We start from the raw sequence: 26,643 nt of genomic DNA, 5'->3' as shown, positions 1-26,643 counted from the left end.
CTTTTTGCAACAGACTACTATAAGCATTACATTAGACTTTTTCTAAATATTTAGATCTACGTATGTCAAACTGTATAAAACATTCTCCACCCCTTTGACACACACACCTTTTCATAAAACTGAAAATGCTAACCTGATAAATATTCCAGTTGCCTCAACCTCTCTACTGTAGTACTCTACTTTTTTAATAGAATGTATTCAGTATATATAATCAAATATTAGTCAGAATCTAAGTTCAATCAGCACCTCACATAATAAGATAAATTACAGGCTAAGATTACTTTTTTGGGGGGAACAGGCTTATAAACTTCAAACTAGGTCCAAAGAAGTGGCTTAGTAATTCTGCCTCCCCAAGGAAGCTTTGGACTTATTTCTCTCAATCAGCTCCTCTACTCACAGTTGCGCGCGCACGCACGACGGAGCAGCCAGGATGCATAGTGGACCTCTTTTGAAACTGGAGCTTTACAAGAAGTTTTCCAAAGGAACTCCTGCTTGCACACTCAATCTCTAGGTTATACCTTAAGCAGTTTTTTGGATTCTAACCTTCATCCTCAATTTAAAAAAAATAACTTTGGCTAGGATCCAAAGAACTATGACATTATTTCTGTGAACCCTAGTGAGCTACAGACTTGTTTTCCAGAAAGTTTCTCATGCCACATAGCAGATTGTGTTTGAAGTCTTAGAGTTTATAGATAAACTATAGGTCAAACAACGGTTTAAAGAGAAACAAACAGTCAGGTATTGTATTCAGATAACACAGCCCCCTCGCATGAGCCTAAACAGTGCTTTGGATGCAAGTATTTAAATTTAGGGCAGAAAGAGTTTCATCCAAAAGTTGTTCTCTCAAACTGCCACTCAACATATTGAAATAAGACTTTAGTTCAGTGGCACATTAAATACTAACTAAGTGTATTCTATGATCAGCTTTTGGGATTCAGACCTCGCTTCCTCTGATATACAGGAGTGCAAAAGGGGGAAGGGAAAAGGAGGAGTTAGATGCCTCCTCTTGCCTCCCCTTTTGGGACTTTAATTATGAAGATATCTGTAAAATTATTATGCAGTCCTATCCAACTGAGGAAATGACGTTTAAACGGGAATAAACTTGGTTCATCTTTAACATAATACTCAACTTCTAATTTGCCGTGACAGATTAACATGACTACCCCTGTGGAATTATATCGACATATTGGTTTAACATCCTCTTACCTGTGCATAATTCCACCACAAGCCAGAGATGATTGCTTGTTTCATACCATTCATAAAATGTTACTATGTTCTTGTGTCTGATTTCATGGGTAAGACGCACCTGTAATAGATCATCTGCACATGATGACATACATTGGACATGTGAGAGACCAAGCAGATAATAGAACAGCTGTTATCTATTCAGGGTACCAATTCATGGACTGGGTTTGTAGACGGAAGTTTCAGCACAGGAAAGTGTTCAATGTAAACTACCATGAGCCTTCAGCTTGAGAAAAAATAGTTCTACAAATATTATATGAAATCCATATATAAAACATGTGTAAATAAATGTCTTCTTTATTTTCCCAAGTGAACACTGTCTTCCCAAACTGTGTTTTATTCAAACCTGGGTAGATTTGACAACCCAGGTGAAGATATAATCATGTTCATTCCTAGATGCTATATTCTATTTTTGCCACCTATTCCCATGATGATTATACTAAAACAGACAGTACACGGAAAGTCAGAGATAGACAGAGAACAGACACTACCCAGGAAAAGAGTGTTTCAGAGCTAGTTACATAGGGGTTGAATGACTGCCAGATCAGTTAATGGCAAAACAAGGACCCTTGTGTATCATATTTTTGTGCCAAAATACCTGGCACCGTATCACACATCTTAATAATCTCATAAAGGATCTACATAGCAATCCATAGCAATCCATTGCATCTAAAATCATTGTAATGAATGCCCTAGAGTACTACATAATTGCCATTTACCTCATAAAAGTCTCACATAGTTTCTCCATCTACAAAGAATTATCTCCCAGATGACTATTCAAAAATTGTGCACTATTGGTATGAACACTCAAGATATGCAGAGTAATTTTACACCAAAGACCAAGAATCTGACAAAAGAACACTTTTTAAAATAAAGCTATTAGGCATATTATACAATTTCATTGTAAGCTATGAAAAACACAATTCAATCAGCTGACACATTTGCCTCTCAAAATACATTGTTGATAATTTACATTCACATCTCTTTCCCAGATATTCAATATAATTCTTACCCAGTTTGTTATTTCAGCTCTCTTGCTTTTATCAGTGCACAAAATAGCCACAAAATTAATAGTTCCTTTTCTTCTGCCTTTATAAACAACCGTTTTGCTTCCTCTTCCAATCTCTTCATACAAAATAAAATTTTCCATAATGAAAGTTACATTGGACACATCAAATTAAAGCCACTGATTTTGTAACAAAGCACCACCTTTAAAACAAAGAAAACAATCCTTAATTCATAGAACATAATTTCATAGAATGTTTACATGTTCTGTATGACTGACATTAATTTCAACCACAACCCAAAGGGGGTGGTCACTATTGTATGAATCTGGTTATTAAGGTTGTGCACTTTTATGCAAACATTTATTGTGCACATAGTGCACCAATAACACTTAATGACACATAGTTCTTTTGCTAAACAAACTGCAACAATAAGTTTATGCATGACTGTAAAACATTAACGAATATTTAGCTGCTGTTTTTGCGACCAACGAAAAGCAAATCAGAACCTGGAATTGTATAGTATGGAAGCTCACACAGAATTATAAAATATAGCTAAACACAGTCCATTCTACCTTCCTCATATTCCCTCTACTACAACCCTTAAGGGCCCAACCATACTCTACATTTTCCTTAGGTCCTGATGATGAGCCACACACTACAAACTGCATGGTTGGAATAAATCCCAGGCACATGGGGCCAAATTGTATTTAGACTACAGCACATAGGAAAAATGGTACAGGGCAAGGCTTCCCTATCTGAAACAGCCCCGGAGGATAACACTGTTTGCCTCTTTAAGGAAAACACATAAGATGTACTTAAGTGCACTTAGGCCCTGACCTGGATGGCCCAGGCTAGCCTTGATTCTCACAAGAAGGGGCCCTTCCCCCCCTTACATAAAAGCAGGTGCCTTTAATAACATAGGCTGAAATTACAGCTCTTCCCATAGAAATGGGAGACATTACTGATAGCAGCTGCCTGACAAATAACCTGGGCATCATCTGTCAGAGGAGAAAGAAAAATGAAGGTAACAGTGAAGGCAACCCTATTAGAAGAGAATGTTCTCGTGGGCCGAGGGAAACAAACCTTTGGCCATTTATGCATGGGAGGTTTTGCCTTGGATTTGCTGCTCTCTAGATGCACATTTTCCCCCATCCCAATCCTCAAAATGCTGCACGGGGGCTTATTGTTGAGAATTCGGATGGGAACCACGTGCATCTAGAGAGCGGCAAACTCAAGACAAAACCTCCCATGCATAAATGGGACTCACATCCCAGAGCCTTTTCCCTACTAAGGCGGATTCACGCCACCCTGGAGCAAACCCAACTCCCCTGGAGGAGAAGGCGAAATACTCCACTGACAAGTTAGGCTTAGTGGGTAGCCGTGTTAGTCTGTCTGCAGTAGTAGCATCATGCCTGCTAGTCACATTTACATACTAACCTGGATGGCCCAGGCTAGCCTGATCTCGTCAGATCTCAGAAGCTAAGCAGGGTCAGCCCTGGTTAGTATTTGGATGGGAGACCACCAAGGAAGTCCAGGGTTGCTGTGCAGAGGAAGGCACTGGCAAACCACCTCTGTTAGTCTCTTGCCATGAAAACCCCAAAAGGGGTTGCCATAAGTCAGCTGCGACTTGACGGCACTTTACACATACACACACACACACACACACACAACATTTAGGAGCCCCGTGGCGCAGAGTGTTAAGCTGCAGTACTGCAGTCCAAGCTCTGCTCACGATCTGAGTTCGATCCTGAAGGAAGTTGGTTTCAGGTAGCCGGCTCAAGGCTGACTCAGCCTTCCATCCTTCCGAGGTCGGTAAAAGGAGTACCCAGCTTGCTGGGGTAAAGGGAAGATGACTGGGGAAGGCACTGGCAAACCACCCCGTAAAACAAAGTCTGCCTTGGAAACGTCGGGATGTGACGTCACCCCATGGGTCAAGTAATGACCCAGTGCTTGCACAGGGGACCTTTACCTTTACCATTTACATACTGATGCTTGTCTGAATTCACTCTCCTCTACTTAAAGACAGATGGATTCACATTCTAGCTGTATCTGAAGAAGTGAGCTGTGGCTCACGGAAGCTCATCCCCTGCCAGAAAACATTTTTGTTAGTCTTTAAGGTGCTACTGGACTCTGGCCCTTTTCTACTACTGCAGACAGACTAACACGGCGACCCACTGTGAATTAGTCTTTGAAGAGTCAATAGCACCTTAAAGACTAACAAAAATATTTTCTGATAGGGTATGAGCTTTCGTGAGCCACAGCTCACTTCTTCAGATACAGCTAGAGTCTTTAAGGTGCTACTGGATTCTGGCCCTTTTTGACTACTGCAGACAGACTAACACGGCGACCCACTGTGAATTAGTCTTTGAAGTTAGGCTTAGGTAGACCTACACACACACACCCCGCCCCAAGAGCTTGCTGAACACCTTCAGGTTCGGGGGGGGGGAGAAAGGGGGAGGCGTTCCAAGCCTTTTCAGCCACAACAAGCGTCGGCCGGTTTTCTGTCCCCGCCCGCACCGTTCTAAGAAAGAATACCTGCTCTTTCGCAAAGAAACAGCCCCGGTCGGCCCCAGAAAACACTAATGGGGTGGGCGCGGGGTAACGGCATCAACCGAAACACCGAGCCCCGCCCCCTCCAGGCTGATCCATATTTTGCAAGCGCGGGGGGGCGGCGGCGTTGTCTATTGGACAGTGGTGCCCCTGCCGGGAATCGCAGTGAAGGGGATGCGTTCGGCCTGTGGCAACGGTTGATGCCCTCCGCCAAGTCTTCCTTTCGACTACGGCCTTTCCTAGGGCTTTGGGGAAACCGTATTGCTGACCAGTTCAACCCCCCCCCTCCCTTTGCGTCACGAGTAGTCCAGCCCACCCACCCCGGTATCTAAGATACGGCGCGAGACGCCGGAAACAACATTGGAGCGCGCCCTTTTGAGGGGGCCGGGAGGAGGGGCGAGCTGCCCTTAAGAGCAGCACGCGGCGGACCCTCCTGCTCTCTTCTATCGGGGATGCCCGGATGTTCCTTACGGCGCTTAACGGTGCAGCGAGGCGGAGCCGTTCAGGAAGTCTGTTACTGTGGAAACCTGTCCTTCGCCGATTGGTCCCCCGTAGCATAGGGCGGGGGGCAGGCTCAGGCCGCAAGGAGGCGCGTTGCTCTCTGGCAATTGGCCTCTTCTCCCGCCAGAGATGGGGGCTGCGCGCCGTCCTCCAGAGGGCGCTCGTCCCTTCCCGCTACAGCCGGGCGTGGGGCGCCAAAAATAAACATCCCGTGACTATTAAACCTGCGTTGAAAGGCCGTAGGAATCCACACGAACTCGCTTTCGAGTCATTTTAGAGAACACGCCATTTGTGCATGGGAGGTCTTACCTTGGATTTGCTGCTCTCTAGGGGCACATTTCCCCCGTCTGAATCCTCAAAACTCAAAAATGAGCCCCCATGCAGAAGACCAGCCCCTAGAGTTGCCAACTTCCAGGTACCAGCTGGAGATCTCTTGCTATTGAATGAAATGAATGAAAAACCTTTAATGGCATAAGTAATATTACAATTGTTACAGGATCTCCTGCTGTTACAACTGATCTCCTGCTAATAGAAATCAGTTCAACTGGAGAAAATGGCCACTTTGGCAATTGGACTCTATGGCATTGAAGTCCCTCCCCAAACCCCGCCCTCCTCAGGCTCTGCCCCAAAAACCTCCCACCGATGGGGAAGAGGGGCCTGGCAACCCTACCAACCCTGATACCCGACAGGCTAAATCAGTATAGGGTTAAGTGGCAGCAACAAACCTAGGAAAAAGTGACGTTTGGAGGGAGAGGAGGCAGCTCCAGAGACCTCCAAGTTGGTCTTTCCAGAATAAGGAGCAACAGAGCACGGGAGGCTGTGGGTTAGGATAAGCTAAATTAACTTTTTAGGAAAAGAGCACTGAGAAGCAGGAGGTGATATAACAGTAGGGAGCAAAGTGGATGTGTACTGGCTTTGGGCGATGATGCAGAAGGGAAACCACTGCAAGGATAGGGTTGCCAACCTCCAGGTACTTGTAGAAAAAATAGACACCACTGTACTGATACTGCAAAGTTAGGAAATTAGTACAGGAGTGAAACTGTATAACAAAGTGCAAAAATATCTATTTGTGAGCTACCAACGTAACATCATTCATAGTAACAATCTATCATCAATCTATCAATATCCATAGTTCCTAGCATATACCTTGTACATTTCTTCCAAAAATATGCATAAAGCAATATCCAGCTGGTTTCTTCAAGGAGTTAAGTCAAAGTAAAAAGGGGATACGGCCGTTTCAATATTGCTTTATGCATATTTTTGGAAGAAATGTACTAGGATATGCTATGAACTATGGATATTGATAGATTGATGATAGGGGTGAATAACAAATAGATATTTTTGCACTTTGTTATACATAGTTTCGCTCCTGTACTAATTTCCTAACCTCCAGGTACTAGCTGGAGATCTCCCACTGATAGAAATCAGTTCCCCTGGAGAGAATGGCCACTTCGGTAATTGGACTCTATGGCATTGAAGTCCCTCCCCTCCCCAAACCCTGCCCTCCTCAGGCTCCACCCCAAAAAACCTCCCACCGATGGTGAAGAGGGACCTGGCAACCCTAAGGAGACCAAAGATGATTTCTGAGGGAAGCGATGTGGTTGTAGGATTGCCAACCTCCACATGGTAGCTGGAGATCTCCCGCTAGTACAATTGATCTCCAGGCAACAGAGATCAGTTCACCCGTGAGAAAATGGCCACTTGGGAAGGTGGACTGTATGGCATTATACCCTGTTGAAGTCCCTCCCCAAACCCCATCCTTGCTAGGCTCCACCCCCAACATCTCCAGGTATTTCCCAACCCAGAGTTGGCAACCCTATGTGGTTGTGAACTACCACTTTCCCCGGCAGGACCCTTGTGCCTTTACTGGGTTGTATCGTGGGGTGGGGGATCAAGCAGCTTATGTTTTCACTACTGGTTGGAGGTGAAGGAAAGCTGTACCTGTTGGATTTTTACTTGAGGTAGAACTGTTAAAGGTGAGACAACCTTCCCAAGGGGTGACAAATGGCAATACCACATTTCTTAAGGTATGGGAACGCAATTTTCCATAGGCTCCCTGAACTATAGAGCTATCTGTTTTCTCAAACTTTTTGAGCCATTTATCCTAACTCCCCTCTCAACCAAATATATATCTCCAGATCCACAGTCCATCAGTGGAGCAAAGTAGCTATTCTCCCTTCCTTCTTCCCAAAGCTTGTTGGCATAATGGCATGGTTAGGGTGCAGTCACCCCTTCCCCAATCCAGTGTAAATCAATATGAATCCTCTGGGAGGCATTTGATTCACCCAGATCTTGGCTGGTGGGGGAGGGAGACTCTATTTGCCTGGGCTCTTATCCCTTCCTAAAAATTTGCACCCTGCTTCCATATACACGTGGGGTGCTTTCACATATGCCAAATAGTCCATTTTCAATGCACTTTGTATCTGGACTTTACTGTGTGAAACGGCAAAATCCACTTGTGAATGATCGTCAAAGTGCATTATTTGGCACGTGTGAAAGCACATGTACACTGTGGTTTTAGATCCGTATAACAACCATGACTTAATGACAGATAATACCCACTTTTAAATATGAGGAAACTTAAATCAAACACTCCACAGAAGAAGCCTATGAGCTGCCACTTACCTAGATGATGTGACAAATAAGAATTACCCACAGGGGATACAATAGAGGCATTTTTGTAAACTGAAAGCAAGTTCTTCCTTTGTTGTGAACTGTTAATATGCCACAGTTGGTTGGTGATGTTGCCATAACTTGTAATTACCTGGTTTGTCATAGAGATTTGTGCAGCTCATAATGTTAAGGTGTATAATTAAGTGTAGTGACTCTAATCTGATTTAAGGAGCAATCCTAGACAGGTTATTGGAAGTAAGTCCCATTGAGTTATGTCCCCATTGAGAACATAATACCAAGTAAAAGTGCATTGTGGCCTCAGAATATTACAAAAAAAAATGTGCACAGGAGGTGAAGACTAGCACCTTTACAGGGACATGTAGAGAAATTCTTTCACTCTTTACTCACAACAAAATTTTCATTGATTGCTGTGAAGAACATGAAAAAACCACCTACTCAAAGCACCCCTTTGGTTACTACATTTATTTCATGATTGCTTCTTACAAATACAGTGTAGCGTAAAGAACTAGGGTTGTAGAGATCTGGTTTCAAACCCCATTTCAACAATTGAGCTCACTGGGTAAACTTGGTTCAGTTTCTGGCGATTCCTAGAGAGGACTGATGTTGCTTCTGGGTTTCTCCTGGAAGTGACATCTGGCCAGTGCCCATTTTGTTTGCTTTTTATCCCACTGCTGCTCTGAGCAGTGGCAGGAAACAGGAGCTGGGATCTCTCTCTCTTACACACACACACAAAGGGCAGCCCTTAATGCCTTCCCCCTTGAGGCATTATTTGTTTTGCAAACACAGTATTTTTAGCATCAATCACTACATGCAAAATTTGTGGAAAAGATGACTGTTCACATGGGATGTTTTAAAGCTAGACAAACAACGTTTATGTAAAGCAGTGGAGAAACCCTAGAAGCCACAACAGCAATGCAAAATACGGTACTGTAAAGAAAAACAAACAAAAGCAAGAGCCTGTTTCTTTATGTTGCTAGATTGGAAAGGCATTGCCTAATTAGTGGATAAAGTGTTCCTCTAACATTCAAAACATAGTTGTTATGGAGGGTAGATAAATATATTTTATATATGTCAGCTAGGGCAATAATTTGTTGGTTGTTTTCTCTTCCATATGTATTTTTAATTAGAACACAGTAGTTGCCTTGCTTGTGGCACTTTTACAATAATCAATACCTGTGCTGATTTCTGACTTATTTTTATTTATTACATTTTATCTTCTCCTTTCTCCAGGGAGTTCTGAGTGGCCTACATGCCCTCCCACATATAGTAGTTTGCACTGAGAAATAATAACTGACTCAAGTTCACCTAGCCAGCGCAGGCTACAACCCCATTACCATAAGAAGGAAAAATGAGGCTATACTGTAGGTCATGCTTAAGGATATTCATGGAAACATATTTCCCTGTATCTATGACATGTATCTATATTGGAGGGGGGGCAGATCTTGTGAGAGTTGCCAAAGCACAGAGTAGAGTAGAAGCAATATTTTGAACACTGAGTTGGTGGCTCAGCCCAGGCCCTTCTCTAGAAATGAGTGTGTTTGTCCAGTTAAACTAGGGCTTAGTTTGAGAAACAGATAGATTGTGCTTTCCTGTGAGATATGCTCATTCAAGAACTACCAGTCCCAGAATTCCATGTGCATAGGGAAAGAGGATCAGCTGGTTGGGAGGATAAACCATTGTCATAATCATGGATATTATCCCAGTGACAGCGGAAGCCCATGCAGGCACATTTTACAGACTCCAAATATATATTAGGGGTTTTTAAACAAAAAACAGTCACCGCAGTCCATACTGCCATGTATGGCTATAAATACAAGTCCGGCAGCCGGAAACACAAGAAAGATAAATAAACGGACCAGAAAGAACTGAAGACACTGATAATCCTTGTTAAACCGACAAGGCGGTTCTGTAGCTCCCGCAGTACACTAACCAGGGAAGCAGATTAACAAAACAGGATGAAAAGAATTCCATACTGAGTCAGTGGCAACTGATGATTAACAAAAGCTGCTAGGTGTATTGTGCAGCTGCATTCTAATGCTTTCAAGAGATACTTGGCAAGATCACCACGAGCACCACCACATTCAGAAGACTTTCAACAGCAGTGAACTTATCTTTCTGAGATTCACCAAAAACAAAACAAAAAAACCACCTTGGCAATGAATTTTCAGTGCAGATTTTTTTTGCACTCTGCCAATAACTGTAGCAAAGCTGAAAGAAATATCAGCAAACTTACACCAATATTTTTATGTTATTCTGTGGGGCAAGTACAGTTAAGACATCCAGCTATTTTGTCTATTGAGTGTCAACTTGCGAGAGTAATTGACTTTGGGGAGATAATGATAATTAATGATTCTGCAGTGAAAGAATCACATGTAGGTTTGTACTGGGAGAGGCCGCCCATCATTTTGGTTTATTTAAACTTTCAATCAGTAAAGTACACTAGTCTCTTCAAGTTACTGTGTTTAAAGCAATACTCTGTTATAATTCCTTTACAAGTACCATAAAAAGTTGTTGAAGGAACCATGGATATTTAGAATAGAACTGAAACTGATTAAAAAAAAAAAACTTCTTCACTTGCTCTTTGTGCTTTCTAGTATATGTTAAAAGAATTTTACTTGGGTCAACATGAAAAGAAACCTTTGTGGTTTTATATACTAGAACAGTTAAATTGTAATAAAATGGCATAAAGCCACCTGTGCATCTGACAGTCTATACATTTCTTACTTGAAATACCAATCTGTTGCCTGTGGTGATAGGTATGGGTTGTCTGAATTCACTCCATTTTTCCAATGGAGTATTTTGCTGCCTACAGCATGTTTGCACAACACATTCACTAGAATATGCCAGAGAAAACTCATAAGCCTTTCAGTAAAGGCTCAATTCCAGCCCAAACGGTAGCCAGAGCATACCTTATCTTCCTTCCAGCCTGATCATATACACTTTTACTAGGAAGCAAATCTCATTATGTTCAGTGGAGTTTGTTTCCAGGTAAAAGTACAAAAGACTGGAGCCTTCATTACAACAGTCAATTCTTGCTTACAACCACAGAGAGACTGTGATTCCCCCCCCTTTTTTGGAGTGTTTTTGCCTTGAAAATACACAAACAGAAAGGTCTATCCTCTCAACAAATGGAATTACACATCTGTGTATTGTGACTGGAACACTGTCCGCTCCTTCCCCTTTATATTTTGGCCTTATATTGTGGTCTCAATTTAGTGGCAAGAGTTCTAGATGTTACTCTTAAACTTGTACTGGGTAGTATGCAACCAGATCCTGTGCATGTTACTTAGAAGAAACACAGTTAAATGGGAGTTACTTCCAGGCTAGCTTGCCTAGAATTTTAAGCTATGTTCAACCTGTCCCTCTCCCCAAGAAACTCACTGTAATTAATTTAAATTACTACCTGTAAGAGCAGGTTCATAGTGTGAGGGTATTGCTGGAACCTGGCCTGTGGTTAGAGGCTGAGGTCTCTTCTAAGGCACATAGCACCATTCATCAGTTTTAGCTGATATGCCAGCTACAGCCATTCCTCAAAAAAAAATGTAATCTGACCAGGTTTTGGGGGAGGAGCCTGAGGAGGGCGGGCTTTGGGGGAGGGACTTCAATGCCATAGAGTCCAATTGCCAAAGCCGCCATTTTCTCCAGGTGAACTGATCACTATTGGCTGGAGATCAGTTGTAATAGCAGGCAATCTCCAGCTAGTACCTGGAGGTTGGCAACCCTATCTGACCACCATGATCCATGCTCTGATCACATCTAGGTTAGATGAATGTAATGTGCTGTACATGGGGCTCTTTTTGAAAGCTCCAGAAAATTCAGCTGGTCAAAAATGCATCAGCTAGGCTACTGCCAGGGGCACGATACAGGGACTATCGCCCCTGTGCTGAAAGATCTACACTAGCTCTCTGTCTGTCTCCAGGCACAATTGAAAGTGCTGGTCCTAAGTGGTGTGGGTGATGTAAAACTGTAAAAATAAGCTGCACTAGATAAGCTGCTCAGAGCATTTTAGCAACATATGTTATAAGAAAACAGGTGCACCTTTGGTTGCCCATTGCATACAGACCAATAATTTCATCTCTATTTTTGGGAAACAGTCACTGGGATGAATAACAAACAAAAAAACTATTAAGAAGCTGACTGGATTTTGAGATTGGATTCTTTAGCTCCACATGGTTTAAATTAAGATCTGGAACTTTGGGGTCTCGGTTAAACAATTCACAACATTGAGTGTTTTCATTGAGTTCAGCTGTATGTGGTGCTAATAAACCCAGTTGCAGTTTGAGCTATTATTCTGAAGTGTTGTTAAAGGTAAAGTAGGTAGTTTTTGTTTTCTCTCACTCTTATCACTTATTCTCGTTATCTTTTATTTTAACATAAGGTTTTAAATGAAAGTTCTTTTATTATCATTGTAGGTCCTCTAAGGAAGCACTTTGAATTCAAGACTGCACCTTTTGTATTTTTTTCATTTTGCAAGTTTTTTTCCCCCCTAAGCGGCTTGGGGCCATGATACTTGAAAGACTGACTTCCTCCATACTGTCCAGACGGTCAACTAAGATCATCTTTACAAGCCTAGCTCTTTGTGCCCCTACCTTCAGAGGTAAGGAGGGTGGCGACTACAGACAAGGCTTTTCCCCTTGAGGCAGGCCTAATTATTTCTTTTTCAAATTTGCAGTCTGCCCTCCCCAGCAAGCTGGCTCAGGGCGGATAACATCATTTAAAATCTAACAATCATATAATTATAATAATAATAAAACCAACAATAAAATTAAATCTTAACCAGTAACCAAAGATGGCGCATAAGTCCCACTCTACTAAGAGCCCCCACAGGCGGCTGCCCGTCAGCCAAACTGTTTCGAATACATGAAGGGGGAGGGGGTACTCTGTTAGGCACCAGGCCAAAAGGGATAAGTCTTTTAATGTTGTATAGCTTTCTCCTAGTCTAAAAACTGTTTTAGGAAACTCGTTTTATGCTGTTCCATGATTTGGTTGGGTTTTTAATGCTGAGCTTGTAATAGGGTTGTTAATAGGGTTTTTCATGCAGAGCTTTTAATAGGATTGTCAACTGCTTTATGTTCATCATATTTTACTTTGTAGGCAATTACTCTAAAGAGGTGACACAGAAAATTTCTATACAGATAGATACATAGATATTTAGAAAATTTCTAAGTATCTATAGAGCTACATCTTGTGTGTGTGTGTTAAGTGCCGTCAAGTCGCTTCCGACTCATGGCGACCCTATGAATGAAAGTCCTCCAAAATGTCCTATCTTTGGCAGCCTTGCTCAGATCTTGCAAATTGAAGGCCGTGGCTTCCTTTATTGAGTCAGTCCATCTCTTGTTGGGTCTTCCTCTCTTCCTGCTGCCCTCAACTTTTCCTCGCATGATTGTCTTTTCCAGTGACTCTTGTCATACTGTGACCAAAGTAAGCCTCATTTTAGCTTCTAGGGTCAGCTCAGGCTTGATTTGATCTATAACCCCCTGATTTGTTTTTGTGTCGGTCCAGGGTATCTCTTGGAGTCACTTATAAATGTTGCAAAGGGGTTTCTTTCTTTCTTTCTTTCTTTCTTTCTTTCTTTCTTTCTTTCTTTCTTTCTTTCTTTCTTTCTTTCTTTCTTTCTTTCTTGTGAACCCATTCTAACCCATTCTTTTTTTTTTTTAACGTTAACCCATTTTAATGTTAACCCGTTTCCTCCTCTGCTAAGTTTTCTTCTCCCCTAGATTTCTCATCCCCTCCGACGCTGAACTTTTGGAGCCGACCTTGGCCGTAACGGCCCCCGATTTAAACCGGGGGGGGGAGGGGCAAGCGCGGGCCAAGCGCTCCCGCTCCGGCGGGTGGGGTCGGCCGCTGTTGATGTCTGGGAGCCGGTTGCCTGGCGACGCCCGCCAGGCATTCCCTCCGCAGCAGCGGGGCTCGCGCGGTGAGGTCACCGCCGGAGGGGCGGGGCCGCCGCGCCTCGGGCCCGCCCAGCCGGCCAAGCAAGCAACGGGCGGCGAGAAGCGCATCCAGGGGGCTCGCCTTTCCCCGGGCTGGCCGCGAGGCGGCAGGAGCAGCAGGTCTTCGGCCCAAGGCGGGGTGGGGAAAGGGCGCCAGGCCCCGAAGCGCCGGGCTCAGCGGCCGGAGGTCCCCGCTCTCCCCGCGGCGAGGCTCAGGGCGCGGACCCCGCCAGCCCCCCATCAGCAGGCAGCGCCCTCCGGCTGGAAAAGGAGGGAGCCGCCGCCGCCAGCCGGCCCCTTTCCCCACGTGCGCCGCCGCCGGCTGGCTGGCTGCATGCCGCCCGGCCCGGGCGCTGGGAGGCGGAGATCCGGCCCCTTCGCTCGCCCCGCCGCCGCCGCCCGAGCCCCGTCCCCCCGGCGGCCGCGTCGCAGGAGGGGAGCCGCTCGAGCGCCGCGCCAGAAGGGGACGGAGCCCCAGGCCCACTCGCCCGCCGTCGAGAGAGGGAGGTCGGCCGCCGCAGGCCCCTGCGCGCCTCGGGGGGGAGAGCCGGCGCCGGGTGAGTGTGGCCCTCGGCCCTGCGGCGGGGTCCGCGAGCCGGAGCCTCGCGCCTGTTTCCACAGGGGTGCGCGGGGGAGGGGCAGGGAGACGCGAGACCGTGGTCAGGAAAACCGTTGGTTTGCAGCCCTCAGAGGCCCTCAGGGGCAGAAATCTCCCGGTCCCGATTACACCGGGGAAGGGATATTGATCCAGATTCAAGTGATGACGAGGCATCAACAAGTAATTAATGTATTAGTTTAGGTCGTAATGTTTCTGTGTATTTTATTTTATTTTCTTTATTATTACTGTTATATATTTTTTCTTTCTTTTTGTATGTTTTATTATAAAATCAATGAAAAATTTATATATATAAAAAAACAAGTAATGCATATCTGGATTGTATTGCAGGCAGGAAGGCGGCTCAGTGCAGTTGCCGTCTCATCCAGTTTCTCCGACCGTTGTTTATCGTTCGCTCTGACACTCCATAGTGGGGCGCCGGGTTAGTCTGTCTGCAGTAGTAGAAAAGGGCAAGAGTCCAGTAGCACCTTAAAGACTAACAACAATATTTTCTGGTAGGGTAGGAGCTTTCGTGAGCCACAGCGTGAGCTGTGGCTCACGAAAGCGCCTACCCTACCAGAAAATATTGTTGTTAGTCTTTAAGGTGCTACTGGACTCTTGCCCCTTTCTACTTCTGACACTCCAGGACTCTTAGCCCAGTGCACAGAGCAGGCTTGTAGCTAGGCAGAAATTCCTTCCCTGGCAGCCTGGGAGCCAATTATTACCAGGAGACCTCTGGGGTCCTGTCACAATACTTGGCGGCCGTCGACGGAGCAGCCGGGGGAGGTTTGCTGCTGCCGGGGAAGCGGTCGGTTGGGTGGCTCTCCCCCTTGCCTGCTTAAGGGCCCTTGACGCACAGGAGGTTTGGCCCTTCTCTAGATGGGGTGTCGGAGGAGAGTGTGACGGGTACCGTGGACCACCAAAACAACAAATCAGTGGGCTCTCGATCAAATCAGGCCTGAACTGACCCTAGAAGCTAGAATGGCTAAACGGAGGCTGTCGTATTTTGGTCACATCATGAGAAGGCAAGAGTCACTGGAAATGACAGTCGTGCTAGGAAAAGTCGAGGGCAGCAGGAAAAGAGGAAGACCCAACAAGAGGTGGGTGGACCCTGTAAAGGAAGCCACGGCCCTCAATTTGCAAAATCTGAGCGAGGCTGTCAAGGATAGGACATTTCAGAGGACTTTCGTTCATAGGGTCGCCGTGAGTCAGAAGCGACTTGACGGAACTTAACACACACACAGGTGCGCATTTTCCCCATCCGAATTCTCAACAATAAGCCCCCATGCAGAGTTTTGAGAATTCAGATGGGGAAAATGTGCTGCTGGAGAGGGGCAAAGCCTCCCGTGCATAAATGGCCATAATAGTGTGTTCTTGGTAAGCCCTGCCGGCGAGGACAGGTTTGCGAGAGAGTCTCTCCTTGTTTAACTCCCCCCCCCCCCGCCTTGCGTATGTTCAGGTAGGAGCAATGGGCGGGTGGCTTGCTGGGCTTGCAGATGTGCCGCGCTCTCCTTGAGATCCGGGGAGCGGAAAGAGGCCGCCCTCGAGTCCTTGGTGACGGGGACGTAGCGGTTAGCGGGTCGTGCCGTTTTTTTCCATCATCCCTTGCTGGGGACCGCATGACAGCCAGCTGACCTTCAGGGAGGCCGGCCGGGCCGTAAGTGAAACTGTCCGCTGTGAAATGGTCTTTAGCCCTTTTTTCCCCTCCCTTTCATTCAGGAGATCCTTGTTTACACAAGAATTTGTTTGCAGAAAGTGGGCCGGGTGGATTGTTTACGGGGAACATGCCGAGGCTTCCATCAGCCCTCTTTCCAGTCCTCGAATTGTTCAACCATTAATCCTGTCCTTGATGGGTTAGCAGCTAGAAAAGATTCCAAGGCTTTGTCTAATATTTATATTTATTGGTATGTTGAGTCAAATGGTTACAGGACTGTATAGGGGGCACTTGCAGTTTACATCCTTGGAAGCTGAAATTGTAGGTGGCTGGCCTGATCCTATGCATGACCCCCCAAAAAAACATTAATTGGTGCATTTGTTTTTATTTGGGAATTAAACTATGTCCCAGGTGTTTCTTATTTCAAAGGGCAGGAGTTTGAATTCCACTTTAATAAGGGCAGTATTTTTAAGGATATTGTACTGAATATACTGTTTTCAAGGAAGATCTTGCTTCTGCTTCTAAGGCCTATGCCTTTATGATTACATTAAACAAAATCCTGTATTCTGCTTATTTACTGGCTTTCTTCAGTTATGATTAGGATATGTGTTGTTCATGCTTAACATCATGATGTTCAGTATGCATGTTGATCCTAGAATAAGAAATATTTATTTAAAAGCTTTCTATGCCACCTTTGCGCCCGAATAAGGTTTCCAGGGCGGCAAAAACTAGGTGTATATAAAATATTTCAGCTATTTAAAAACGTGTAGACATATGAACACACATAACAACACTGGAGGTATGTCAAACAAAACAAAGTCTTCATCCCCTGGCAGGTGGGTCAAAAAAGGTTGCCTACCCCTGATCTAAGAGACAGTCAATAAAAATTTATTATGCTTTTGAAACTGCTCCACCCACCCTGCCCCATTGCCTCATCCCCTTGATGCATGACATAATAATATATATTGCAAATATCAATACCTAGGAAACTCAGCATGCTATTCTGAGTTTCCAGTGAAGTATGATTATATTTGCAAATAGATGAGTCTAAATACTTCTGTTACTTCAAAATGCACTACTGTCTGAACTTGCCCAGTTCTTCAGGTGCATATGCAAACTTTATGGTGAAATGATGAAATAACTGAATTTGCACATCTTGCATCGGGGAGGGGCTGTGGTTCAGTGACAGAGCATCTGCTTGGCATGCAGAAGGTCCCAGGTTCAATTCCCGGCATCTCCAGTTAAAGGGACCAGGTAAGTAGGTGATGTGAAAAACCTCTGTCTGAGACCCTGGAGAGGTGCTGCCGGTCTGAGTAGACAGTACTGACTTTGATGGACCAAGGGTCTGATTCAGTAGAAGGCAGCTTCATGTGTTTATGGGTAGTCCATAGCATTAGTAGCAGTTTCTCTGGCACACATTGATCTTGGTAAGAACTGAAAGTCTTTATTGAGAATGAAATAAACTGAGACTGTTCTCATAAATGTTTGAATAGCAGCCGCAAATAAGGTGTGAAGATCTCCATGCCTTTTAATATAATGTTCATTGACATTAGGTTGACATATTTAGTCATTATGCATTTGCACAGAAGCTGACCAAAGAACAGCAAACTTGATGCCCATTGCATCGATCTTAAAAATACCCTTTATGTTCTCCATTGCCTTAATTTATACAATCTCGGTGCTAGGAGTCCAGGCCTTGGTGACGCTTGCTTTTCTTATGAATTAACTCTTCTTGATGATCTGGCCAAACTACATAAAGAATGAGATGAAAAATGGAAATGGGGTGCATTTTCTTCACCACAAATCTCTCCTCTCTCCCTTAGACACAGTTGAGTTTAATAGCAACATGAGCAAGGGTTGCAACTAATCAGGATTCTAGCTTGACTGGGACTTTAAACCAGCTTGGACTACTGGCTTACACGCAATCAGTAGTTTTAGAAGGGCGTAGTTCTGTTTAGGATGACACCATGTGTGGCCTTTATGAATCTGCTGCCTAGCATAGTGGTGCTACATGGTAGAAGAGGTTGTAGAGTGAGGCTGCATTCAGGCAACACAAACCAACTACGGTTTGTTCATGATGAAAACAAGGCAGAAATTCTCAGACTCACATGCTCCCTTTTCTTCCTCCTATGCACTGTGTGAAGACTGGTTTCAACCTAACCCAAATGTGTCATGAAATCCGAATCAGATAATTTTGGGGTTGCCTGGAAACTTATATCCCAAACCACAGTTTAGCAGGGTTTAGAATTTTGATCTGTGGGTAAGAAACGATCCTCAATTTGTTAAAGCTCTCAATTCAGATTTCGTGGTTGAAGACTTCTTAAATATGCGTCTCAAGATTTCTTAAACCAGGAAGTCCTCAGTTTCTGTGTGCAAGGCAAAGGAAGGCTGAAGATCAAGGCTTTCAGGTTGATTCCTATCACAAACAAATAGTGGCTTGTTTGTAATATCTGAACACTGCCTGAGTGTTATCATCCCTGCACTTTAATGCATGGCACTGATGCTGCATCCCACTACAATCATCCCACCAATACCATTTTGAAAGTGGTGCTCTCTGCCTTCTTGTGTCACTGGAAGCTTTTCAAAATTGTTTTTTTATGTGTCAAAATTGGTTTTTCATCATTGGTGTTTTGGACCCCTAGTTGCATTTCCAACCTGGTGCTCCTTTGCATGGCATAGTGGATAAGAGCAGTGGTTTGGATTCCCCACTCCTCCACATGAGCGATAGACGCTAAGCTGGTGAACTGGATTTGTTTCCCCACTCCTACACATGAAGCTAGCTGGGTGACCTTGGGCTAGTCAGACTCTCTCAGCCCCTCCTATCTCACAGGGTGTCTGTTGTGGGGAAGGGAAGGGAAGGTGATTGTAAGCCGGTTTGATTCTTCCTTCAGTGGTAGAGAAAGATGGCTTATAAAAACCAACTCTACTTCTTCAAATTTGTATTATGTGTATGTGTTTCAGTACTTTCTTAGTCTCTTGATTTCTAAAATCTGTTTCTATGTAACATTTTAATGTTAAGATCTACCAATGAGCCTCTTAAATGAAGCTATTCTTCTTAATAATGAAGCAGACTATTAACATGGTTTGACAGTGCAGTTGTATGCATGTTTACTTGGGACCAAGTTTCTCTGTACTCAGTATAGTTTACTCCTGGGTATGTGTGCATAGGATTGCTCTAGTCTAAAGTATGGAAGCATAGTCTGTTACCTCATATACAGCTATGTGCTCTGAGCTGGATGATCCAGGCTAGCCCCGTCTCATCAGATCTCGGAAGGTAAGCAGGGTTGGCTCTGGTTAGTATTTGGATGGGAGACCACCAAAGAAGTCTGGGGTCACTACACAGAGGCTGGCAATGGCAAACCACCTCTGAACATTTTTCCTTGAAAACCCCACAGGATCGCCATAAGTCGGCTGTGACTTGACGACACTTTCCACAACCACATGAATATGTAGGACTCAGAGATTAAGATAGCAGTAATAATTTTTGAAGTTCAAACTCTGTTGCTTGGGAAGCTTTCTTTCCAAACAAGTCACGGTTCATGTTATTCATTTGGTGATATGTTCTGTTGGAATCATCTTATGACTATGATGTCATAATTTCCCACAAGTATGATGTATATATTGATCATTACTTCATCTTATTGCAAGGACACAATATACCTATACATGCATGCTCCACCCCCCCCCACACACACACACACACCGCCCTGGTAAGTCCCCCTCAGGTATTTTTAAATTTGTAACTTTGATATAGTATTGGTCTTGTGACAACAAAATACATGTGATTAACATAGAGCTATCTTGTAAGGTGCCCTGACCTGGATGGCCCAGGCTAGCCTGATCTTGTCAGATCTCAGAAGCTAAGCAGGGTCAGCCCTGGTTAGTATTGGGATGGGAGACCACCCAGGAAGTCCAGGGTTGCTATACAGAGGAAGGCACTGGCAAAACCACCTCTGTTAGTCTCTTGCCATGAAAACCCCAAAAAGGGGTCACCATAAGTCGGCTGCGACTTGACGGCACTTTACACACACATCTTGTAAGGTATCTGAAGAAGGGAATGTTGACTTGAGAGCTTATACCCCCAAAATCTGATTGTCTGCAGGGTGCTACTGGACTTGTATCTAACTGTTCTACTGCAGACTAACACGGCTACCTTCGGAAACTAGTTAGGTGAGGTTACAGCAGTGGCGTAAATGCAAGTAAGGGTAAAGGGGGCATTCTTGGCCTGAAGGAGGGTTAGGAAGCTACCTAAAGGCAGCAATGCCCCCTGGGATGAAGGTGCACGGAGGTGCGCCGTCACGCGAGCGGGAGGCCAAACCGGCCTCCCAGGGCTGCGCTGCAGCAATGCAGGCAGTCCAGCGTGTGTGGCCCAACTCCACGTCCGTGCTGGTTGTGGCATGGAGGCTGATGCGGGCCCTTGCATGCCTCCAAAGAACTTTTGCCCACACAGCTCAGAAATGGGCTGTCAGTTGTACAAAACACAGTGAAAAGGGACAAGGCGTAAAGAAGTTAAGTGGATATGAAAAAAATTACTCAAAACAGAGTAGGGTGGAATGTTGTCAGAAACTCATGTAAAGATTGACACACATGAGAGATTCTCTTTGTAATTTATATACATACACATCTTTTAATTGTTGGGTGAATTCCCCCTGGTTTTCTGTGAATTGACCAAGCCTAGCGTCTCCCTCTATCAATTTCCCAGTTGTTTATATATAGAAAAGATTGTATAATTTTGGAATTGGAACATATGCAGTTTGTTCTTGCTGATGTTTTTTGTTCCTTCCGTTTGTTCTTTTTCTCTCTTCCTGGTAAGCGTGTGTCCTCATTTGGGCACAATTTAAAAGAAAGGGACGTTAATTTCCTCTCTGACACTCACATGTAAAAACAAACAAAACCAGTTGTTTTGAATCTATGCATAAAACTTGTGCACCTAGTCAGTTTCAAGACTTCTTACAATTTCAAGGGAGTGATTTGCATAAGAAGACTTGCAACAGACTAGACAGAAAATGTCTAGCAAATTTACCATTGACTTTATGTCTATAGACAGTAAATATTACCTGTCAGTTAAAGTATGTGGTTAGTTTCAGCCCCAAGTTCTGATCAGTTTAAGGTTTTTGTTCAAAAAAATTGTGTGCGCATCAGCAGTGATGCAGGTACATTTTTTAAAAAGGTTTTGACCGCAAATTAATCTTTCCCCATGTCCTGTCCACTTACAGCCATAGCCTGTTCTTGTTTAAAGAATATTTTCCCCAGAGGATCCTATTTTGAAATCAAGAAAGAACAAGCAACTCCCCCCTTCCAGTCTCTTTTCACAGTCTTTGTGTGCTGCTTAAATTGATTGTATGGTACGCTGTTAAAGTACTCAGGGTTCCAAGGATAGTTTTTGTGCAAGTGGTACTATGGAGTCAGCCGTATAGGACAGAAGTAGTGTCATGTGTATGTTTAGATCCTTAGTAGTGAAAACTCCTATGCAAGTTTCTTGAGAGGAGGAAATCAATGATTTATGTAGTGCCATCAATGTGCGTGGTGGTGCATAGAGTCCAGGATTACACAAGGAGTTTACAATCTGAAAGCTGAATTTGAGCAGGTGCTAAAAATTGGCTTAAACATTTGGATTGGATTGGAGTCTTATGACGTGTTGTGGTCACCAGGTGGGAGGCAAGTCCCAGTAACCACAGGGTCTGACAGCAGGTGTTCTCAGGTCACAGTCCAAAAGTCATGGTCCTTAGCAAAGAGGAAGCCAGCCTTAGCCCTTCCCCTCCTCTGCCCCTAGGGTGTTTTGGCAGACAGTGACAGGTCTGGTCACGGTCAGGTCCATGCTGGGGCCTCCAGGCCTGAGGGCCCTGCTGACTCAGGGTGGTATCTGTGCTGGCCCAGGGTCCCTTTGGAAAGTCCCTGAGACCCTGGCCTAACAAGAAGGGTCTGCCAAGGTGGGGCTTTGGGGGGCGAGTTGTCCTCTTCCTTCAATGAGGATTCATCCTCCCATGCTGCACCAGGGCAGCCCATGACACCAGGTTATGATGATAGTAGTTCTGCATAGTCTTCTACACTTTCTCTGTTGTTAATTATGCCATCATTTTTGATCAAATTTAGCATGCTGAAATATGATTAATGTAGCTATATTGAGTTATGTAAAATTGCATCTGAGCACATTTTTAATTAATTTCTTTTATTTAGTCTACAGAAGGTTTGGGTTCTATTCTAACCTAGTCCTGTAGTGGAATATATGGAGAGTCTGCTTGGGTCAATATGGAATGAGGGTGCACAATGCGAGTGCTGATTTCTCTAGGACAGGGGTGGAGAACCTCAGGCCCGGGGGCCGTATGCGGCCCCCGAGGACATTTTTTGTGGCCCTCGTGAGCTCCGGGGCCCTGCTGCAGAGGCGGGGCGCAGGGTGGCCCTCCCAGAGAGTGTTCTTGGCGCACAGCGGTGCTGTGGCGCCCTTTGGACCTCCTCTCGCCGACTGTCGGCTGTTGAGCAGCGAGAGGGAGGGGGAAAGAGGCTGGTGGTTCCCGGCGGCAGAGCATGCATGCAGGAGCCGATCAGGCTTCGGGGGGGCCCTTTTGTGGACTCTGGGGAGGAGAGGGCATGGAGACTGGGCCCGGTCACGCGGGGCTCTGTGTGCCGCCGTGTGTGTGTGTGTGGGCAGGGGAGGCTGGGGCCCGGTCGCGCGGGGCCAGCATGCGTGGGTGTGTGTGTGTGTGGGGGGAAGGCTTTTCTCTCTTTTCCTCTTTTTCTGTCACTCTCCTTTCTCTCCCTCTCTTTCTCCCTCTTTTTCTGTCTCTTTCTTTGTCTCCCTCCGTCCTTTTCTTTCTTTCTCCCTCTCTCCATTTCTTTCTCCCTTTCTCTCCCTTTCTCCCTCCCTCCTCCTCTTTCTCTGTTTTCATTCCTCCCTTGCAGATCGACTGTGGGCTGCTCCCCCCGGCACCTCGTTTGCTCGGGCCCACTGCTGGCTGCCCTTATGCCTGGGAGGGGGAGTGGGGGCACCCTGCAGGCCTTCTCTGTGTGGCCTCCCCTGGGGTTGCCAACCTCCAGGTGGTGGCTGGAGACCTGGCAACCCTAGCCTCTTCCCCCCCCACCGGGAGATTTACACCTGATATGGCCCCTGAATGATGTCATAAATGTGCAAATGGCCCTTGGCAGGAAAAAGGTTCCCCACCCCTGCTCTAGGAGAATGCAGTTCGGTTGATACTGAGAATCATTTAGCTAGGTGTTTGAAAACATTGTAGGTCTATCTTCTGGCTTCATTTAGCATTGAGTTGAAATCAAAATACTTTAATTAACATTTAAGAATGTTCTTTTTTCATTCCATGAAAGAGTTGAGCTGATCTTATGGTTATGTCAAACTTCATGACATCTGAATACATTAATATGCTATATATGTTCCTGAATCCAAAACATTGTTGGGTATAGCCACCCATCCCTATGTTACTTGTTCCATTTCTTCACCTTCAGCTATTACACCCACCCTGTACTATTCCACCAATTTTTGACATACACATTCTTCCTCCACTGCTTGATCTCTGCCATGAAGTAACTGAGATTTCAGAAATCAGAGATTTAACACATACACTGCCTCCTCCCCCTTTGTCATTCCCTTGGGTGCCCTGCTGTCTGTTTAGGAAACAAAATCTTGTCATGATATGAAAAGCCGATGTTGGAGAACAGGATCTTTGTCTGTGTCAAAGCACAAATGTAACATTTTTTTTCGGATGCAAAATTTTACACTGCAGTTGTTTCTATTATTAAGGCTGCATTCCTAAAGGGGGGCAAGCTTCATAGGAGCCGGCGTGACCCCGCGCTGGCGTTGGTGCCACCTTATCATGGAATAATGTGGCACCTACACTGTCCCAGGGGCAAATGCGCCAGTGTCAGGGAACCATGGAGCTGTGCCAGCAGGGAATGCTCAGAAGGGAAAGCCCATGCCAGCATAGGGGGGGGTGCGTTTTCAGGGGTGGGAGCTGACGTTAGCTTCCAAACCCCTTTTGCCCCGGGAACGCCCCCTTGAGATGCGGTGTTGCTACACCATATTTTTGGTGGCGTAGCCTTGCTTTATGGGGGCATTTGAAAATTTATTTTGTCAGTCCTTTTGGCAGCCAGGAAGCCTCTGAGGAGGTGGCGCTGCTCCTGGAGGCCACAGATCTACCCCCTTTTCAATAATGGGCTGCCTGTGTTGGTTGCATGCTGTATTGGAACCATATTCTTATATGGGACAAACTGTTCACCTTCATTCTTTTATGCCCCACCATCATTATCTGAAACTTCCTAGGAGTTTTCTATTTAGGATAATTTTTAGAAACTGGGTCTTTCCTGTTTCACTTTATCCATCAAAAATATTAACATGAAAATAGGATAATTTTTCAAATAAATTGTATAGTGGTTTATGTTAAAGTATCTTGAGATACTGGAAAGTCAGAAAATTTTCCCAGCCTGGGGCTAAACAAGCTAAGTAATCTCTAGTAAATTAGAAACTAATCTGCTAAAATAATTAACTGTAAGCATGATCTCCTGGCTAATCTTTAGGCTATCATTAAACCTCTTAACTGGGTAAGAGTAAGTACTCTAGTGAATTAGAAAGTTTCCTTGGGATGAAGAAGGCGTTATTTTTATTAATAGTGCAGAGGACAGGATAACATATGCTATGTTATACTAGCAGTGCAGCTCTTGGGGGGCATTTTTGAGGAAGAGCCCCCAAACTTGCAGGGTAGTTTGCAGGGACTCTCCTTGCAAGAACCCCCAAGTTTGGTGAAGATTGGGTTGGGGGGTCCGAAGTGATGGGGTCTGGAAGAGGTCGCCCCCTCCCACCTCCATACAGAAGCATTGGAAGGTAAGAGATTCTCTGTTGGCTAGTTGGCCCAGGCGCCACACCAGCGAAGGAGGGAGACAGAGAGAGCGAGGGCGCGCGCGCTCCTGGAATGACAAAGGGCCGCTGGCGCTGGAAACCTCCTGCTCCGCTTCCCTCTCCCTGGAAGGAGTCTTGGCTGGCTCCCGGGGCTGCCCAGCCCCGCTGCGCTCGGCAGCTCACAGGGGCTTCCCACCCCCAGCTGGCTGGAGTCTTGGGCGGCTCCCGGGGTGGCCCGGCCCCACTGCGCTCGGCAGCTCACAGGGGTCTCCCACCCCCAGCTGGCTAAAGTCTTGGCCGGCTCCCGGGGTGGCCCAGCCCCACTGCCGCTGCGCTGGGTGGCTGGGAGGGGCCTCCCGCCCCCCAGCTGGCTGGCGGCTTCCTAGCCGGCTCCTGGGCGCGCCGGCTCTGCGCTGGGCTGCCACGGCCGGGCCTCTCCGCAGCTTTGCCCTTCTCCCCGGGGGCCGGATTCCCCCACATTCGCTCCATAAGACGCACAGAGATTTCCCCTCACTTTTGAGGAGGAAAAAAGTACATCTTATGGAGCGAAAAATGCGGTATATCGTTTCGAGGTCTTCCGTTTGCAGTTCTGGCACATGCTTAAAAAAATCCTTCAGACTCTGAAGCTGAGTCAAACCATTTGTGTAATATTTATTTCTTCAGTTCTGGCTCTCCCAATCCTGATGTCAACTGCCAACATAGCTGTGGAAACGATCAAGGCCTGGATATGCATCTTTCTTTTAACTGGCACCATCTGTATGCTGGGGCTTGCTCATTTTCAGATGGGTGCTTGGAATCACAAAGATAAAACACCTTCAGGCTTTGATTTCCATTCTATTTTTTGGGGCATACTGTTTGTTCTTTCTTCTTTTTTTCTGTGGACTAGCCGGTCTGTCACAGATGTTTGTTTCCCTTCGCAAAACAGAACCCCAGTCGGTCAGTACCCAAATTATACGTTCTGTTGTTCTACCTTTTTCCTTATGGTTAGAACTGATATGTTCTTAAACATGACAAAGCCATTTGATAGTGTATAAATGCCTAATTGCTTCTTCCAGAGAATTTACCTATGTAGAGAGAACAGAAAAATATGGCTTCTTCCATCATTGATTTAGAAGTATAGAAATATTTCATCTTAATAATTCAGCCATGGCAGAAATGTATCTATTATTTATATACCCTTTCATAGAAGGCTCTTGAGTTGATGTACAAGAATATAAACAATAAATAAAACAACAATAAATCACAATAGGTAGTTAAATTTTTTTAAAAATTTTATTTGGCAGCAATAGAAACAAGGTTTAAATAATCTAAGATTGATTTCTTGCCTTTTATCAGTGAAAAAACAGACGAGAGTAAAACCAGCCATACCCACATAAAAATTAATCATTAAAAGTGAGAAATTAATCGTGTTTTCATGTTGTATGTGAAACGTCACATAGATGACGCCAGCCTTAAATGTGGGGGGGAGGGTTTCCCAAAAGTAAGATGCCACCACTGAAAGGATCATGTCGGTTGTGGTCACCTGCATTATTTCACTCAATGAGAGCACACTCAGCATGGCCTCTGATTCAGATTTTAATGATCAGGCAGGTTCATATGGGATAAGATAGTCCTTAAGATAACCAGGCCTCAGACTGCATAGGCTTTGAAAGTAACCACCACTGCTTTGAATTGTGCTCAGC

The 26,643-nt window shown here is 45.0% G+C and overlaps 1 protein-coding gene across 1 annotated transcript in view; it reads right to left on the bottom strand.

Annotated features, from left to right (window-relative positions):
* Positions 1-2,426, bottom strand: part of ULK4 (unc-51 like kinase 4) — a 207,008-nt gene extending 204,582 nt beyond the window's left edge. Inside the window, 2 exon segments of the mRNA XM_056857060.1 lie at positions 1,207-1,306; positions 2,258-2,426. Coding sequence (XP_056713038.1) covers positions 1,207-1,306; positions 2,258-2,395 — 238 coding nt within the window. The 5' untranslated portion in view covers positions 2,396-2,426.
* Between the last annotated feature and the right edge of the window lie 24,217 nt (positions 2,427-26,643).

This window comes from Euleptes europaea, chromosome 11 (assembly GCF_029931775.1).
Source record: "Euleptes europaea isolate rEulEur1 chromosome 11, rEulEur1.hap1, whole genome shotgun sequence".
Classification (NCBI taxonomy): domain Eukaryota; kingdom Metazoa; phylum Chordata; class Lepidosauria; order Squamata; family Sphaerodactylidae; genus Euleptes; species Euleptes europaea.
This window is presented reverse-complemented; position numbering and strand designations above follow the sequence as displayed.